General features: G+C 40.0%; 1 protein-coding gene across 14 annotated transcripts in view; it reads right to left on the minus strand.

Annotated features, from left to right (window-relative positions):
- Window positions 1–8,630: 8,630 nt before the first annotated feature.
- The window catches only part of LOC119649951 (zinc finger protein 768-like), a 122,776-nt gene continuing 113,279 nt past the window's right edge, over window positions 8,631–18,127 (minus strand). For 10 of the 14 annotated variants that reach the window (XM_038052386.1, XM_038052380.1, XM_038052378.1 and 7 more), the window contains 3 exons: window positions 16,200–16,774; window positions 16,032–16,136; window positions 8,631–11,416 (listed from right to left, as the gene is read on the minus strand). In XM_038052386.1, the coding sequence (XP_037908314.1) occupies window positions 10,910–11,416; window positions 16,032–16,136; window positions 16,200–16,774 (1,187 nt within the window). In that variant the 3' untranslated portion in view covers window positions 8,631–10,909. The remainder of the gene's footprint in view (window positions 11,417–16,031; window positions 16,137–16,199; window positions 16,775–18,127) is intronic. The other 4 variants (XM_038052384.1, XM_038052389.1, XM_038052387.1 and 1 more) reach the window with 3 other exon arrangements.

The following is an 18,127-nucleotide window of genomic DNA, read 5'->3' on the forward strand; positions in this document are numbered from 1 at the left end:
AATAGACAGTTTTAAGGGATATCCAGTTGGTGGACCTCGGTGCAAAACCGGGGTGTTTGGAGTTTAAGGTAAGCCTAGACCGGATACCGGTTGTTGCGCGATTAATGATGATGAAAGTATATTTGAGGTACAAAAGAAAGTTGTCGACCAAACAAGCAGGGGCACCTATAAATGGGGCTGTGATGAAGGCAGTGGCCATGCAACTTACAATCAAAAATTGCAGGATAACAGCTTAAGGGGAAAATCCCTGTAAAAATTATTTTTTATTATTAGTATCTGTAGAATGTATTTTCTGTGTTTGGAATCTTATAGGAAGCCCGTATAGTCCCCAACATGATGCGCTCCAAATCTACCTAAGTAGGCAAGCGCGCGCTTGGTCCAACAAGTTTGCTAGTTCACTTTTTGAATACAGGGTTACCTGTAACAGTCGTCTATTGATCTCACCGAAACAGTGTAGAGAGAATTTAAGTAAACATAAATCACTATAAACTTTACTTTTCTCGAACGAAACCATTAAAAGGCGTTTTTTCCGCATCGCGCAATGCAACTTAAAATGTAATGAAGTAATTGGTACAGATATTCCATAACTCATTGGCCTTTGAATGACCCTAAGGTTGATTCGATCGATTTCGTTCCGGTGTAGTGGATGTTGAAGATACACCCCGTACTGGTAGGCCAATCGTCGTAGAAACTGGTAAAATCGTTGAAATCATCCAAGTAGACTGGCAAGTGATCATTCGCTCGATTAGAAACTGAGTAAGGACCATAAAACCGTTTGAAACCATTTGTAGAAGATTAGGTTCCAAAAAAGCTGGATGTTTGGGTGCCACACGAGTTGACGCAAAAAAATCTGTTGTACCGAATCAACGCCTGCGATGCACTGCTGAAACGGAACGAATTCGATCCATTTTTGAAGCGGATGGTGACTGGTGATGAAAAGTGGATCACGTACGACAACCTCAAGCAAAAAACATCGTCGTCGAAGCGCGGCGAGCCAGCTTAAACCATCGCCAAGCCCGGATTGATGACCAGGAAGGTTTTGCTCTGTGTTTGGTGGGATTGGAAGGGAATCATCCACTATTAGCTGCTCAACTATGGCCAAACTTTCAATTCCTCTCCTGTGAGCAACGGGAGCTCGGATGGGATGTCCTATCGTACCCACTGTATAGTCCGGACCTGGCACCAAGTGATTACCATCTCTTCCGGTCCATGCAAAACGCTCCTGGTGCTACTAAGTTGGCCTCAAAAGAGGCTTGCGAAAATTGCCTGTCTGAGTTTTTTTGCAAATAAGGAGGGGGGTGGCCGGGTTATCAAGGGTGGATAATGACGTTGCCTTCGAAATGGCAACAAGTTTGCGAACAAAACGACTTAAATTGGATAACTCTAAGTATGTTAAATAAAGCGTCAAATTTCGATCCCAAATAAGACATTTCTTTTTTCCCAATCCAATAACCGATTTCAGTGAGAGTCTAATTTGGGGACTTAATACAGTTTTGAATACCATGATATTGGATATACTGACGATGTTGAAACCTTTTGCAATTACACTGCTCAAAAAAAAGAAAAAAAAGTGAAAAAGATTGGACAGATACTCTAATGGGTATCTTTACTAATTTTGAGTCATTGAATTATGATATGACCTCCGTTTTTTTAAATCACCCTCTGTTTTTCTGTGGCACCCCTATTTGGCCGAAATTGAGGTAAAATCGGTAAATTTCGTCTAATGTGCTCACTTTACAGCGAAGAAAGCCTAAAATTATAGCAAAATCATGGTAAAGTCTATATCCTACGATCCGACGGGGTGAAAAAAGGGGGGTCAGGGGGTACTCTTATCGAAAAAAATCAAAAAAATCAGCATTCGTCTTTATTTCTTGCCACAAAAACAGACATTCCAGGGCCTTGTACTGTCTTTTTACACCTTCCCACTACCTCCTAGCAGGATCCTCCACCCTCTATCCCTTTTTTCCACCCCCTTCTACAACTTGTTCTTCAAAAGGAAAAAACGTAAATTTGGATGCATAAATAAAAATGTTTTATTTTTTTTAATGAAGTTATTATTTGAAACAAACTATTAAGTGGTATGGATTGCATGTAAAAAGCATAGAGGGAGAGGGGAGGGGTTGAACTAGTTTGAAATCGGTGGCACTCAATAATTTACCAATATTTACCATTGATCCCTCTTGCCTACGCAACTCGCATGAAAAACCATATGACAATCTGAAAAAAATTCATCAATGGAGAGTTTGTGCTGACATCAAAGTAGTGGCGATATTAACTGGACTGCAGGCTGGCTATACTAAATTTTGCTGCTTTCTTTGGGAATGGGACGGTTGTGCTAAAGATCAACATTATGTGCGAAAAGACTGGCCTTTGCGCGTGAATGATATCACCGGTAGTAGAAACATCGCTTTTGTCGCCTTAGTAGGTAAAAGAAAAGGCATTATACCTCCACTTCCCATTAAACTGGGCCTTTTAAAACAATTTGTTACGGAAGGTAAAGGATTCTTATACCTGAAGCAAAAATTTCCTTAGGGGTGTGACAGAAAAATGGAAGATGAAGTTAGTGAAGGCTAGATAAAGGCTTTGGAGCCAGCAAACAAAGACTTCAAACATTTTAGAAAGTTTCATGCCCGAACAATTTTACGCGAGAAGACGATGAAAGGTTTGTTTCATGTGATGCCACATTTTGTGCAGAAGTTGCATACTTGCTAGCTGATCCACGCATGCCAGAAATGGAAAGCCTATAGTGCAATGGTCTAATGGTACTCTAAATAGCGACTTGTAAATACTTTCCCCCATTTTCTTTTGCTTTTCTGAGAAAATAGATATTTGACTGATTTTCAATACGTTTGTTTTGAGTACCTGCCTTTTAAAATAAAACTGATGGATGGGTAGGTAAGTAGATAGGTAATAGTGGCCGCTCCGGGGAGCTCAATTAGCGCTGTGCAGCGCCGTTTTGATGCCACAAATTCCTAAGACCGTAACTGCTGTTATCGGAGCAGGGAGGCAGAGTCTAGCCGGCTCGGATCTTTAGAGCCAGCCCGTAGCATTCACGAAGGAAAGCAGCTCTCCCACCCTGTAGCGAGAAATCTCTCTGAGGTCCCCAAAGAATAGTTTATCCAGTGTTCGTAGCGTGACTCTAGCTAGAGCTGGGCAATCGCAGAGAAAGTACATGAGGGTTTCCCTTCCTGCTCCGCAGCTTCGGCAGTACGAAATGTACGGTATGCCTGGCGGTATAGTCCCCTATGGGCCAGTGCCCCGTGCAGACCACCGTAATCTTGAATGCGCTGAATATATCAACGAAACACCGACTGTATTCAACGAAGGGCTGCCAAGAGCAGAGCGTTGCTTGGCCAATCCATTAGCCCGCTCATTCCCCTCTATGTTCCTATGCCCGGGAACCTTGAGCGTGCCGCCCAGACGGTTCAGCGCGTCTCTGCACTGCCCCACCAGCCTGGAAGACGTCGTCGCTGAGTACAAGGCCTTGATGGCCGCTTAGCTGTCGGTCTGGCTATGTTACGCTTGGGGCTCCAATCTCGCTCCAGATATCGACAGACTTCCATTATCGCCAGTACTTCCGGTTGGAATACACTGGCGAAACCTGGGAGACCATACGACTTGGATCCACTGTGTGAATTCGAAAAAATCCCCCCGCCGACTCCACAGGCCATCTTTTATCCGTCGGTAAAGAATATTAAGTCATAACCTTTCATCACGCCACCGATCATCTACTTTGGCTAACCACTAATTCGTACTTTCTTCGTGCTAGATTTCATACATAAAGACTGGTCACACCCACTTTTTGTGCTGTTTACTGTTTTAGAGTAATTAAAGTAATTTTAAAGCATAGCTTTGCGCAAAATTTTAAACCTCCATTTAGGAGGGACTTTAGGAGTTTCTTCGTGCTAGATTTAACGTCTAAACCATCAAGAAGCGGTCGATGGCTGGCTTAAAGGACTTCAATATTGTCCTATAATTTGATCGCTGAGTATATCAACGAAAACAGTCGTTTTTACAAATGCACTTTAGTGCTAAAAGGAATGACTAAAGATAAGGGCCACTGTTATTACTCTCTCCTAAACAAAAGTTGTTTGCTATTTTACGATATCTGATATTTGGACTTGGGTACAGGGTGGATGGAAAGTAGGGTTTCACTTTTAGCCGGACTAATTGAATTTGGATCGAAAATTACAACCGATAACAGCTACTATGATGAAATCCGCGCACGGTTGTTGGCAGCCAACAAAGCCTATTTCAGCTTACAAAAACTGTTCCACTCGAAACGTCTCACCATAGGATCAAAGCTCTTACTGTACAAGACAATCATCTTGCCAGTCATTATGTATTCTTCGGAGACCTGAGTTCTTAACAAAAAACTGCGAGCTCTTGGCCGCGTTCGAGAGAAGAATCCTCCGAAGAATTTTTGGCCCCCTACCTGAGAATGGATAACGACGAAATCTATGAGCGATACCATTACCGTCAAGTTGTGGATAAAATCCGGCTCAATAGGTTTCGGTGGGCGGGTCAGTTAATCCGTATGGGTGAGGATGATCCCACCCGAAAAGTCTATAAGGGCAATATCTATGGTAGAAAAAGAAGACGAGACAGACCCTGCCTAAGGTCGCCAGACAGCTTTTAGGGATATCGAATTGGTGGACCTCGGCGCAAAACCAGGATGTCTGGAGTTCCTTATTAAGGCAAGCCTAAACCGGATATCGGTTGTTGCGCCGTTGATGATGATGATGAATTGAATTTGGAAAACCCGTATTTTATTGACCTGCGGGATATAAATTATTTTGAATTTTCAGGTAAGTAAATCGGCGCGTTCAGATAACATGCCATTTATTATGTTTCTGTGATATTCTTTAAAAACTGAATTATAAAAGTGCAAAACAAACAATTCGGGAAACCGGAAGCTTGAAGCTTTAGGTATAAAAGGTTTTGTGTTTCCCTATGTCAGGAGCATAACGCAGTTCTCCATTGGCTGATAGCATTGACTCGAGATATTTAAATCGCTTAGTTCTGCCAATGGCAGTAACCTGCCCTGCCCTGCTATCAGCCAATGGAGAACTGCGTAATGAATTGCTTCACGCGTTAACACAACCTGGATGAAGTGGCATTCCACAACTGATGTTCTGTGATCGACGTATCAACGAACGTTTCAAATCTAAAATTTACAATGTCGTCTGTCTGCCGCTCTCTATAGTTTTAAGTGTTGGCTATAAAACTATAAAAGACAATAAAGGGCGCCTTGTGGTAATCGAGATGAAGATGTTGTGTTGGACTAGAGGCGTGACACGTTTTGATCACATCCGAAATGAGGATATCTGCGATCGATGTGGGGTATACCGATCGTGGAGAAATAGCGAGTGAGGCGTTTTCGATGGTATGGTCATATAATTCGCGCTAGCGAAAATCAATATTGATCTTGACATCATAGTCAATGGTAAGCGACCAAAAAGCCGGCCGAAACAACGTTGGCTTAAAATCCTCGCGATTACATCCAGATCAGGCGTTTGCTAAAATAAAATGGCGAAACCGATCACAACGAGCCGATTGTGAAGGGGCAAAGGCTGAAGAAAAAGATGTGCGGAGCGACGAGTGCATGACAGCTCCGTGTCACATAGCTAAAAATTCCATTACCCATTTGATGAAAGTCCTGTATTGATAATAGTCAACCTGATACGCTTCACACTTTAATATTATAAGCAAATACGAAGAATTTAACCTACATCAGGTATATAAAAAGACTGGGGAGAAGAAGCTCTTCATGAATGAAATTTCAATATTTCACTCGAAGGATGCAGTTAATTCACATGAATTTGATAAATTTAAACTGCTATAACTTTGACACTAATAGTTGCACGATACTACACTCTACGCCGGTGCAAAATTAAGTACTCCTATGATGAACTTAAGGACACATTTTGACTCCTTACTCGCGCACTTTGCAATTCACGTCAAAACTAATATCAGAGTCGGAAAGTGCTAATTGAGACCTTTCATTCGATACCCCACATTACTATATTCGATGGAAAAAATTTGTACATCCCCCCTTTACATGTATGGGGAGCTCCTCTTTAAACTGTACGCAAATTTATGTCACTCACTGCATGGGTGAGGTTTCATAGCGCCCATGTGTCCACCAAATTTCGTTTGGATCGGTTTAGCCGTTTTGGAGAAAAGTGCATGTGACAGACAGACAGTGAATCGATTTTAATAAGGTTTTGTTTTACACAAAACTTTAAAAATTAAGTGATACCATATTTTCCGTTCGAAGCTTTAAATTTTGAAACAGCAATTGCCGCCCAAACTCTAGAAAAAAATTATGATAGAGTAATTTTTAACACCAGAGAAGTTAATGGAGGGAGAGTAGGGAGGTCCCCCACCCTTCAAACCCGATGAAAACTCGTTCCGACTACCACTTTAAAAGATACCCCCGATTTGAGCCGTCAACTTTTTAAGAGGTTGGCCGTCTCGATTTCTCAATGGGATTTGAGAAACAGAGGACCTCCCGCTTCTCGTATTCTAATATTTTGACATTAAAATAGCTCCACTTTAAGGATCCATGCACTGCTTCAACGAGATTCGAAAAAAAGAACTTTTTTCTTTCTAAGGTTTTGTGCAAAACAAAGTCTTATTATTCTTGGTCACCGTAGCAGTGATTGACACCAAATTTGGTGGAAAGGTGGAAACTGTGAATGCTCACGCATACAGTGAGTTACATCCTTTTACGTCGAATTTAAGGGGAGGTCCCCATACATGCAAAAGGGAAGTGCAAATTTTTTTTCACCAAATATAGTCATGTGGGGTATCAAATGAATGGTCTCGTTTAATACTTTCCGAAACTGGTCTTACTTTTGACATTTGTTGGGAAGGCGGGGAGTTCGGAGGTTGAAATTGATCATTTATTTAACGGGGCCATTCTCAGAAACTGCCCAACCGAAAAATCTGAAAAAAATCAAGCGGCTGCCACTATACGGTGCCTAGGCTCCGAAATACCTTCCATACTGATATCACTTTAAATAAAGTTAATAATAGTAGTACATTACCATAATTTTCGGTAATTGGTTGCAGAACCAGCCTTAAGTTCATCCAAGGACCACCCACCTAGCAGCAATGTAGGCTATAATATAAAGCTTGATCCTACCAAGTTTGATGGAAATCGCACTATTACTAATAAAGTTATAATAGGTCAAAGTTGTCACTTCTTTTGAAATTCAAGATTTTGAATGTCAATATCACCATCAAATGTCTTTATAAAAGAAATACCCAAAACCTTTCATACCTGAAAGGTCCAACTTCCGTGTCCCGATTGGTTTCTACATATCCTAACCATTCACACTTGGCCATGATAATATAAAAACAAACTCTCTGAGGGGCCATAACTTTTAAAGGGAGAGTGGCCCCCACGAGTTTTCATCGAGATTGAAGACGCTCCTCGCCATTCCTCTACATAAACTTTGTTCCGAGGATAGGGTTCAAAATTAATACTTTACCAAAATTATAATTCAGCCGTCAATTGAAAAAAATCCTACAACGAAGCGTAGCACGTCTATAGACAGTATAACGTGTTGCGCAAAAGTTTCCGTTCAAACCTCTATGAAACTAGTCAAACATTTGGCAACGCATCAAACACGCCCATACATTGGCAAATTATTTTCTAACAGCATGCACTGGGCAATTTGTTTTGTTTTGTTTGTGTATATGCCCTTTAAGTGGAAATCTCTATAGCTCGCATAATTTTTCCAGGCCAGTGAGAATTTGACTTAAGAGGTTTCACTGTATATGATTTAAAATCAAAATATGCTGTAAAATAATTTTGACCGCCTAAATCGAGCAAATCGACCTAAGTGCGACGGAAGACTTACCAGAACAGAAACAGATGGGAGGACTCAGTAAACCCTGAAGTTACAAGTTGCTCGCTCTTGGAAATTGACCCAAGAAGACTCAAAGACTTCGGGAGGCTAAAGACTTGCTTTAGCTTGAAGCACCATAGAAGAAGTAGAAGAATTAGAGCGTTTATGGCAATCAAGTTCAAAATAAATTCACTAAGAAAATCAGTAAGTGGAAACACCCTCCAAGAGAATTCTTGAACAGAATGAATGCATTCCCATTTATAATTATTTTTTTTAATTAATATATGCATAAAAACAAATGAGTAAGATAACTTTAATTATACAAAATTAAATCTAAAATAATCTGGTTCTCTTATAAGAGGGACTTATAAAATTAAAGAAATAATATAAAACAAATCTGTAATATAGTATACATGCGGATGTTTTCGGCTTTTTTTAAAAAATTTTTATGTATATAAAACAATATTAAAATTTAACATAACATAAATGCATTCTATTTGATAATAAAAAAAGAAGTCACACATTTAATCCTCACATACTCTTATATCTTCATAAATTTCTCGTAGAAAATAACTGCATGTTTGTAAATAGTAAAAATTAAGACATTAAACACATTATCCTCTGCGAAAAAGGAATAAACAAATTAAAATTCAACTGAAGGCAAAACAAATAAAATTCTCACACTTTGTTCTCTCATTGCATATTATAAACACAAGAATTTAAAATTTAAAATTTATCCAGTTTGTTTTCGTGTTCATTATTTTTTTTTTCTGTTTGCTTTCGGTATGGTTTGTGAGTTATTACTCCGAGAAACCTCAAAAAAGTGTTTATAACTTTACGAACTTTTCGTGTTGTTTAAAATAGTTGTAGTTCTTTTTTTGCTTTTTCTACAACGACTTATGTTTATACGCTATTTATTCTCTCCTGTACTTAAAATAATAAATTTTTACTTTTCTGTTGTAAGGGGAAGATGACACGATTCAACTTTCTTTCTTTTATTTCCTTTTAGGTTAAGAAATATAGTTTGTAGACTTTCTAAGGGTCTATATCACATTTTATATTCTATAATTTAAACGATAATTATATTGCCGAATTCATAATTTTTTTGCTTTCAATTTTTTTTATTTAAATTAACGTAATTGTTTTCATTTTTTCATCGACTGGGTGGAAAAGGTCCGTGGAATCTTTTAAATAATTGGATTTTGTGGAGATTTTTGTATAAAATTAAAGAAAAGGAATTATTTATTTTGAGAAATAAAGCTAACCGCAAAGTAGCTAACGATGAAAGCAAAGCTACACAGAATGGAAAAGGATAAATGGACCGCAATGATGTCATGATGAAGTGGATGAAATGTGTCCTAGGGCATTTTACAAACTTTGTAAGAGCAATTTATCATACATCTTTACACTCCATCAGATATAAATGTGCCCTTGATAAAATGCCTAATTGAAACTGAAAACCAACAAAAGAATCAATTCGAAGTGCGAGTCGCGTCAAATTATGGCAATGTATTACGTTTTACGTATTGGATTCGGACATCATCAACCATCCAAAGTATCTTATACACGTTTTAACGGTCCTATATCATCTAAACATGTTAACAATCAAAATTAAACAACTTTAAGAAACATTATCGCATTCTTAATGTATCGTTATTTAAAAGTAACTTAATTTTATTTAGTATGGCACTGCACGAAATGAAAGAACCTTACCCGTTGCATACTTTTCGCGTCGATCACAATTTATCAATTCATGCAACAAAAGTTATTTATGGAGATTGAAGTTAAAAGTGGAACCTTATACGCGACGGTTGCAATTAACACCGCGTACAACACAGCCATAAGTTTTTTCCGTGTTTGAATAAAGCCGAAATTTTTTGATAATAATACTGTTGTGACGTTATTTTTGCACTAAGCAAGGACTAGGATGCGATTTGAATTTTCACTCCAGACTTGAGACAATAAACTTTCGAATCAGATCCATTTGGTTTCCAGTTCGCCACTTCAAAATCAAAGGTCTTCGGTAGCTTTGCTTATCATCGCTGTAAATGGTAGTGTATAACGTAGTATAACATAATATTGTTGTAATGAATTCCTGATTGTTTTAATGGACCTGAATTTAGCTAGATTCCAGAATTCTCAGATGTCTTGAAGGATTTGTCGGGCGTGTGAATAAATCATTTACAAAAAATATGCAGCCAAATCTCAAGGATGTAAAGTTGTTTGTATACCAAAGAACTGAAAGTTAGACTATTGCCCTTTGTCTCTATTTACACGCAGCATTCCAACTTGGTGATGAATAAATGAAAGAAAATTTTTAACAATCTACAATTAATGTATAAACAGAAAACAATTTTCAATTGAGATCGAATAATTTTGAGTGAAATGGAGTTGTGCAATTAAAAGTGTCTGGTTGCGATCTTTGAGCAGTAGCTTTCCTACATTAAAAGTTTTCTTGTGGATAGTAGAGGCACGAAGTTCACTTTTCTCTTTCCGTTTTCGCTTAATAAATCTAACCATTTCAGTTGTTATCCTATGTCTGTATACATGAAAAAAAAAACCTAATAAAAATGATAAGACTTGAACGAAGTGTTTCCTTTTCTTCTGGGAAAAGAGTAAAGAAAAAACGAAAAAACAGGTTTAAAGTCCTTTTCACGAAGACTCTCTAAAATAGTTGTAAAACTAACTTTCTGCTTGATCCTTATAAAATCTCTAAAAAGTAATTGATGTATGTTTATATGGTATACAATTGATTCTTACTTACTGTATAAAACTAATATACACAGTATAACAAAATAATCATATTCATCTTTGTGATATTTTTATAATACAAAGCGATACGTACAAAAACCCAAATGTACAGTCATTTCATTGTTTGTTTGAAAGATATTTTTGTGTTTTTTTTTCACTTGTTTGATTCTAAAATTTAAAATAAAAAAAAACTTCATCTTAAGGAGCACTTTTTGATGTTTTCACTATGTTTCGTCTATTAATGACTAATTCGTTTTCACTTTCTATCAAAGAGATCCAAATATTGAATGCGTTATTTGTCACTGTGCAACCACGGTCGTAGCGTTCGGTTGTGTGCTGGCCCCAGCCCCACTACTTGCAACTGTCACAACGGTACCAGCACCAGTTGGTGTACCTGTGACCGTTACACCTGGTGTTACGGTTGCCGTACTACCATGTGCAGCTTGGGGTTGCTGCTGCTGTTGTTGCTGTTGTTGTTGCTGCTGCTGCTGTTGCTGTTGTTGTTGCTGCTGTTGTGCTCCGAAGGCTTGGTTAAATGGTAATGGAGGTCCGTAACATTGTGGAAAGTACAATTCATGCTTTACAACTGGTCCCATTCGTGGTATTGCATTCGCCTTATTATCAATTGAGTTTAAGAATTGTGCTGCAGCTGCAGCGTTTTTCGCATCATTCGACATATGGTTGAGGTGTCGACGTGATTTCGATGAATGTGGATTCATATGGTTGTCTATGTGCTTCTTCACTTCGGGCTCGGTTGCAAATCTTCGCCGACAATTTGGCATTGGACAACAGAATGGTCGGTCACCCTGAAAATAGTTTTAAATTTTAGTAATTATCCATTTACCATCTGAAAGCTATTCATCAGTCTTTTCAACAGTTGCGATTTACTCTTGCATGTCATGTATTAGTAAGAGCAACTTTTGTTTTTTGAATATGTTCCTCGTCGTGAAGAAGAACTTACGACTGCTGAACCAACACCAACAGCTCTACTACCAAACCCTATCTCCACCTCCACATGGTGATCGTTGGGAGTTCTTTCTTCATGAAAAACTGAAACTTTTACAACGACGAACACGGCAACGACAACGGATTAAAGATTTACGCATTTTCTCATCGAGCATGCGCTCCCTGTACAGACCGAATGCTGCTGAGCAACTAGCCGATACCCTGTCCCAATATAAGGCTGATGTAACAGTGTTGCAAGAAATGCACTGGATACGGACCGGTTTCCTGGACAAAAGTCACTACATCATATTTTACAGCGCCCATCCAGTAAACGATGTGCTTGGAGTAGGTTTCTTAGTCAGCCAAAAAATGAAACCGGCTGTTATCGGCTTTGAAAATATAAGCGAAAGGCTATGCACTCTGCATTTGCGAGGCAAGTCTAGAAATATAAGCCTCAAAAATTACCACGCCCCTACAGAAGAAACTGCAGAGTTGGAGAAGGGTATCTTCTACGAGGCAGATGAGCGGACCCTCGAAACCTGTCCCAAGTATCATATCAAAACCATACTTGGAGATTTCAACAGTCAAGTAGGGAAAGAGCCCGTATTCAGGCGATACGTCGGCTCCCATAGCTTACATAGGGATACCAATGATAACGGACTACGCATTATCCAGTTAGCAGTATCGCACGAAATGGTTGTTGGAAATACCTGGTTTGCGCGGAAAGCGGTCCACAAACATACATGGGCCTTTCCAGACGGGACCACTTTCAACGAAATTGACCACGTGCGGATTGAACGCCGCCACCTCTCAGCCTTGATGAATGTCACAATATATAGGGGGGCCAATATCGACTCGGACCATTATCTCATTGGCATAGTGCTCCGAGCTCCAATAACAACCACACCCAGAATCACCTCTGACAATCAGGTGAGAGTTAACACTGAAGCCATCCACAACACAGCCCTCCGTAACACCTATAAGAGGGAAATGGATGCCGCAATAACCGCAATCAACAGAGATCCTGGAAATGAAGCATTAACAAATGATCTTCACAATCACCTGAAAAACGTTATCATAAATACGGCCAAAAATATACTTGACCCCAGCCGCAAAAAGAGTTGGAACGGCTGGTTTGACGTTGAATGTAAGTTAGCAACGGAACGGAAGGATGCTGCATACCGAGTAATGTTGCATTCTCAAAGAACGCGGGAACGCGCAGAGACTTATCACGAACTCCGGCACGCGGAGAAGCGACTTCATAGACGGAAAAAGGAAGCCTGGGAGAACCAACAGGTCTGTGAACTCGAAAAGTACAGGGAGCAACCACACCAGGCGTGCAAGGTTTACCAACAAGTCAGCAGGATGAATCCTCATACACCTCGATGTTCATCCTGTCGAAACAAAGAGCGATGGGTTGAGTACTTTGATGAAGTACTGAATAACCAGAACATCGGCGAGATGGTGATCCCGCCAACTGAAGACGACGGACAAATACTGCCAACACCAAGGTAGAAGAAGCAGTCTGTGCAATTCATCGGCTTAAAAATCAAAAGTCCCCAGGAGCCGATGGAATTACAGCCGAATTAGTTAAATATGGAGGCGACCAATTACACCAGGCAAATCAGCAACAGATCAGATTTTCTCTGTGCGGCAAACGATGGAAAAACTGTTGGAATGTGGACATCAGTTGCACCATTTTTTCATCGAATTTAAAGCCGCCTATGATAGCATAGCCAGGGTAAAACTGCACACGGCCATGAGAGAATTCGGTATCCCGACGAAATTGATAAGACTGGCTAGGCTGACCCTGACCAATGTGCGAGGCCAGATAAAAACGGCAGGATCACTCAAGAGCATTCGACATCAACAACGGTCTACGACAAGGGGATGCCCTATCATGCGTCCTCGTTAACCAGGCCCTCGAGAAAGTGATCCGTGATGCTCAAGTGAATGCAAGAGGTACGATTCTGTTTAAGTCCACCCAACTACTGGCCTATGCTGAGGATATCAACATCATGGCAAGGACGACCCGAGACGTACAAACTGCCTTCATCCAGATCGAGCAGGCTGCGAGAGATCTTGGATTGCACATCAATAAAGGTAAGACAAAGTACATAGTGGCAACGTCAGCGCCAAAAACCAACCAACCGATAACATCAAACCGCACTGGTCAAACGGGAAGAATAAAGATAGGAGAATAAAACTTTGAGACCGTTGGTAATTTCTCCTATCTAGGGTCGAAAATCACAACCGATAACAGCTACGCCAATGAAATCCGCGCACGGTTGTTGTCAGCCAACAGAGCCTATTTCAGCTTACAAAAACTGTTCCGCTCGAAACGTCTCATCATAGGATCAAAACTCTTACTGTAGACAAGACAATCTTACCAGTCCTTATGTATTCCTCGGAGATTTGGGTTCTTAGCAAGAAAAATTGGGAACTCTTGGCCGCGTTCGAGAGAAGAATCCTCCGAAGAATTTTTGGCCCCCTACATGAGGATGGACGATTCCGTAGCCTATATAACGACAAAATCTATGAGTGATACCATGACCGTCCGGTTGTGGATAAAATCCGGCTCAATAGGTTACGGTGGGCGGATCACTTAATCCGTATGGATGAGGATGATCCCACCCGGAAAGTCTATAAGGGCAATATCTATGGTAGACAAAGAAGACGAGGCAGACCCTGCCTGAGATGGAGCGATGGCGTAGGTCAGGACGCCAGACAGCTTTTAGGGACGTCGGCGCAAAATCGGGATGTCTGGAGTTCCTTTTTAAGGCAGGGCTAGACTGGATACCGGTTGTTGCGCCGTTGACGATGATGATGAGAATGTTAAAAGAGTACGAAAACACAGCAAGAGAGGGTTTGAGAGAGTGGCACATCGAGTAACATTTACCAGTTTATTGACATATCTCGCAAGGATTGTGGAATAGGTGAAGAGGAGCCGAATTAGATGACAATGATTGCCACCTTCGTGAATATAAACAGAACCGCTTGATTTCTAGAGAAACGGGTGTCATCAAGATTGCCAATGAGGTGCTTGACTAAGGTAGTGTTAAGGAAAGATTTTACAGAACGTGAAATAAAGTGCACCGAATCGAAGGAGAGGAGTTATACACCAAGGAAAAGTACATAATTATCGAGTAAGGCATTTTATGAAAATGGTTTCAGAAAAGCAACACATCTGCACATTTGCTGAAAAGTTAGAGCATACTGGAAGAAAACTAATAAACTAATCAGTGATTCATTTATGCTGGCCGGCGCGGTAGGCCAGTGGGTCAGAAGTTCCGTCATAGTTTGTGCTACCTGGTAAGGTTTGATGAAAATCTCATGTGGACAAAAGGGAGATTGGTCGACGATGTCGAGGCCGTGGGAATGCATAATCTAGAATGTCATTGGAATAGGTAAATAAACCAGCCTGGAATGCAATATTGCTTTGGTGATGATGCGAATTGCACCATTGGATCGTTGGATAAAGTAGAAGAATCCGGATTGATGCTAGCTGAAGCTTACGATGTTGCGGGGCCATCATCGCTTGGACGTTATTGCGCATCGGTGCCGATTCAACGTCAATGGGATGATATGTGGTGCTGCGGAGTGCGCCAGTACTAACAGCAACTTTCGCCGAGACACAAAGTGGGGAACGATTCAGGACTCAATGAAAAACACTGCTGCCCGATGAGGCAACCGAGAGGGGTTGAGCGCCGGAGGAAACTCTCAGTGGCTCAGTGGTTGTCAACTGCCAACATGTATCAATCTGTCAAAGTCCAATGAAATAATGCTTTTTGTGTTCGCACTACGGAATCATTAAATATTTCTGCGATGACAATGTATTCCATGGTTTTATGGTAACTGAAATAACTATAACTGAGAAGTTGGCAGACGAACTCTCTCTTTCTTCTTGTATATTTTTAACGAGGTCTCAGATAGTTCTGCTGCATTCTCTATTCTATAAAAAAAACTGTCTTTGGTGTTAGGCATCGACGACCGCCGAGATATTTTCATTTATAAAAATATCGTCACGAAAAAACGGAAACTTACTTAAATAAGGATAATGATTTTTGCTCGCATCCAGGTGAATTATGGAATGTTTATAATTTTTTTTAAAATCATTCTTGTTATCATAAATAAGGCAATGCGGCGATTTCTTTATCAATATCTACGTTGATTGGGGGCTGCATCTGGGATTGATCATTAATGCATGTTTAGGGATTGGGTCCCTACCCTTGCGCAAAACCGTGCAGTTGAGAGAAAAATATTGATAAGATAGCGAGCTACACCTTGTTTAGCTTACGCACGAGCAGGTGAGATTGAATCCGAATGTTAAAAGTAAAATATTATGTAAATATCTACGATTTTATAAATTTATTGAAATTGTTTCCGAATTGGAAATGCATAATTCCAATCGAAAGGGATAAACAAAACTAAAGTTAGACGGAAATTATATAAATTTAATGTTTTAAATTTTACAACTACCTGGTGCGTTCTGGTATGTTGATCCAATATAGCTTTTTGCCTAAAATCTTTTCCACATTGTGCACATTTGTATGGTTTCTCACCCGTATGAATCCGAATATGCTGGAGAAGAAACAATTATTAATAAAAACTAGAATGAAAGAGACAAAATCCTCGGTTTCTTACTTGATTTAAAATTGTCCTCTGTCTAAAGAATCGCGGACAATACAAACAGCCATATGGCTTTTCGTTCGTGTGTATCCGCAGATGTTGCGTTAGATGTGATTGCTGACGGAACCTCTTCCCGCATTCCGGGCATGGATATGGACGTGACTCTATATGTATACAGCCATGTTGCAGAAGTGTACTTTTCTGTTTGAATTCCTTCTGACAGATTGGACATCGTACGTACAATGGCATGCCGGCCGATCGTCCATGTTGTATAACGTCCGGTAGCATGCCTTTTTGCCCGTTAGGTCCAGTACCACTACCAGCTTGTTTGATGTATTGTAAAGATCCAAGATTTCCACCAAACACTGAATGATTAAGACCTTTACCATCTTTAAAGTGATCAGGATAATGAAAAAGACCAGTTCCATCAGGTGAAAAACATGCACGAGAATCAGGCGTACCTTGTGATGCATCATCCGGATATCCGCCAATTTCATTTTTGGTTTCAGTCTCATCACCAGGATATGGTACATCTTGCGGCCACAATGTTGGATGTGGTCCATTTTTGAATATGAGATGCGGTGATACATCTATAAGTTGGAAGGAAATATACGTTTATGAGTTTTTCGCTGTATTACTTTTAGTAAGTTGTTTCATTTGCGGCATTTGCTCTGATGGAATGTTTCTAATATTTGAAGAGATAATTACTTTACAACCTTTTTGAATAAGACGTTAAAATATGGTTGCGCAAAATTCAAATTTCTGCTAAAATTGACTACTTACGTAGACACCATTCGATAGTGCTGCGTTCAAACAGAAAATATCGTAATGAAGGCAAAAGGAAAGAAACTTCAACAAAAATCGAATGAAAAAACAAAGGTGAACTATGAAGACATTTATTTTGTTTAAATTCAATAAATCCCCCAATATTTTCGGAAGAAAAGTCACAGAAAGTGTTCAAATTGTATATTCTAAGGGTGGCCTAGTGACATTTTACGCGGAAGTTCAAAGGATCTATTCTTTTAAGGCTATTGTTTGCTAGAGGTTGCAGTAGATTTCTGGCCAGTTTGTTTGGAGATGCTGAAATTCAGATTTATTCAATTTCCTGATTCTGCCAGTTGCGTCTTGGACTAAGAATATTTTCAGATCGTTTGTGTGTGTTTTAGTGAAATTTTATTTAGGAGAACTGTAAAAGCTGGCTACAGGATGTAAACAATGACACGCCTCTATGCTGAACTGAATGATCACCATGCAAATGGCAAAGGGAAGATCAAAGAAGAAGATAGCAATAATCACAGATTCCCAAAAAGCCTGCACTCTTCCGGAGAAGCAAGACATCAGCCATCTCATTGTCTGGGAAACAATTGACGCAATAGCGAATTCTAACTTCGAGGAGATAAAAATACTGTGGTGCCCAGGTAAAAGTGGAATTATGTTGAACAAGATGGCACACTCAACAGCAAAAGCAGCCTCAATTAGCGCAAGAACCATGGTTTCACCCTTTGCAGCTGAGGATGTACTATGGGTGGTGCAAAATAAAACTAAGAAGGACTGGCAAGATGATATAATAACAAAACGTGAAGTGGCAAATAACACAAAGTCAATAGCAAGTAATGTACCACACAACCTAACCCCAAACATTTGAAAATGGTGTCTGTGTCTGAACTTGTAACACGTGTTCTGCCTGCTCGGACAGGCTCCGACACAATTGTGTTTGTAAATGTTGTCACAAAACGTATTGAAACATACGTGGATTATCCAACCTACAGCGAGTCTGGAAACACAAGGCCCAGTGCCCAAAACCGACAGCTGGCACATATAGTTCGAGGGCCTGAACAATTCTCGTCCCCACGTACGTTCATCGTGGGTCACACTAGAGAACTTAGCTCTCCCTGTTAGCTTGCTGGGACGTCGTGGCACAACTAAAATCTTCATGTGAAACT

The sequence above is a fragment of the Hermetia illucens genome, chromosome 2, assembly GCF_905115235.1.
Source record: "Hermetia illucens chromosome 2, iHerIll2.2.curated.20191125, whole genome shotgun sequence".
Lineage (NCBI taxonomy): Eukaryota > Metazoa > Arthropoda > Insecta > Diptera > Stratiomyidae > Hermetia > Hermetia illucens.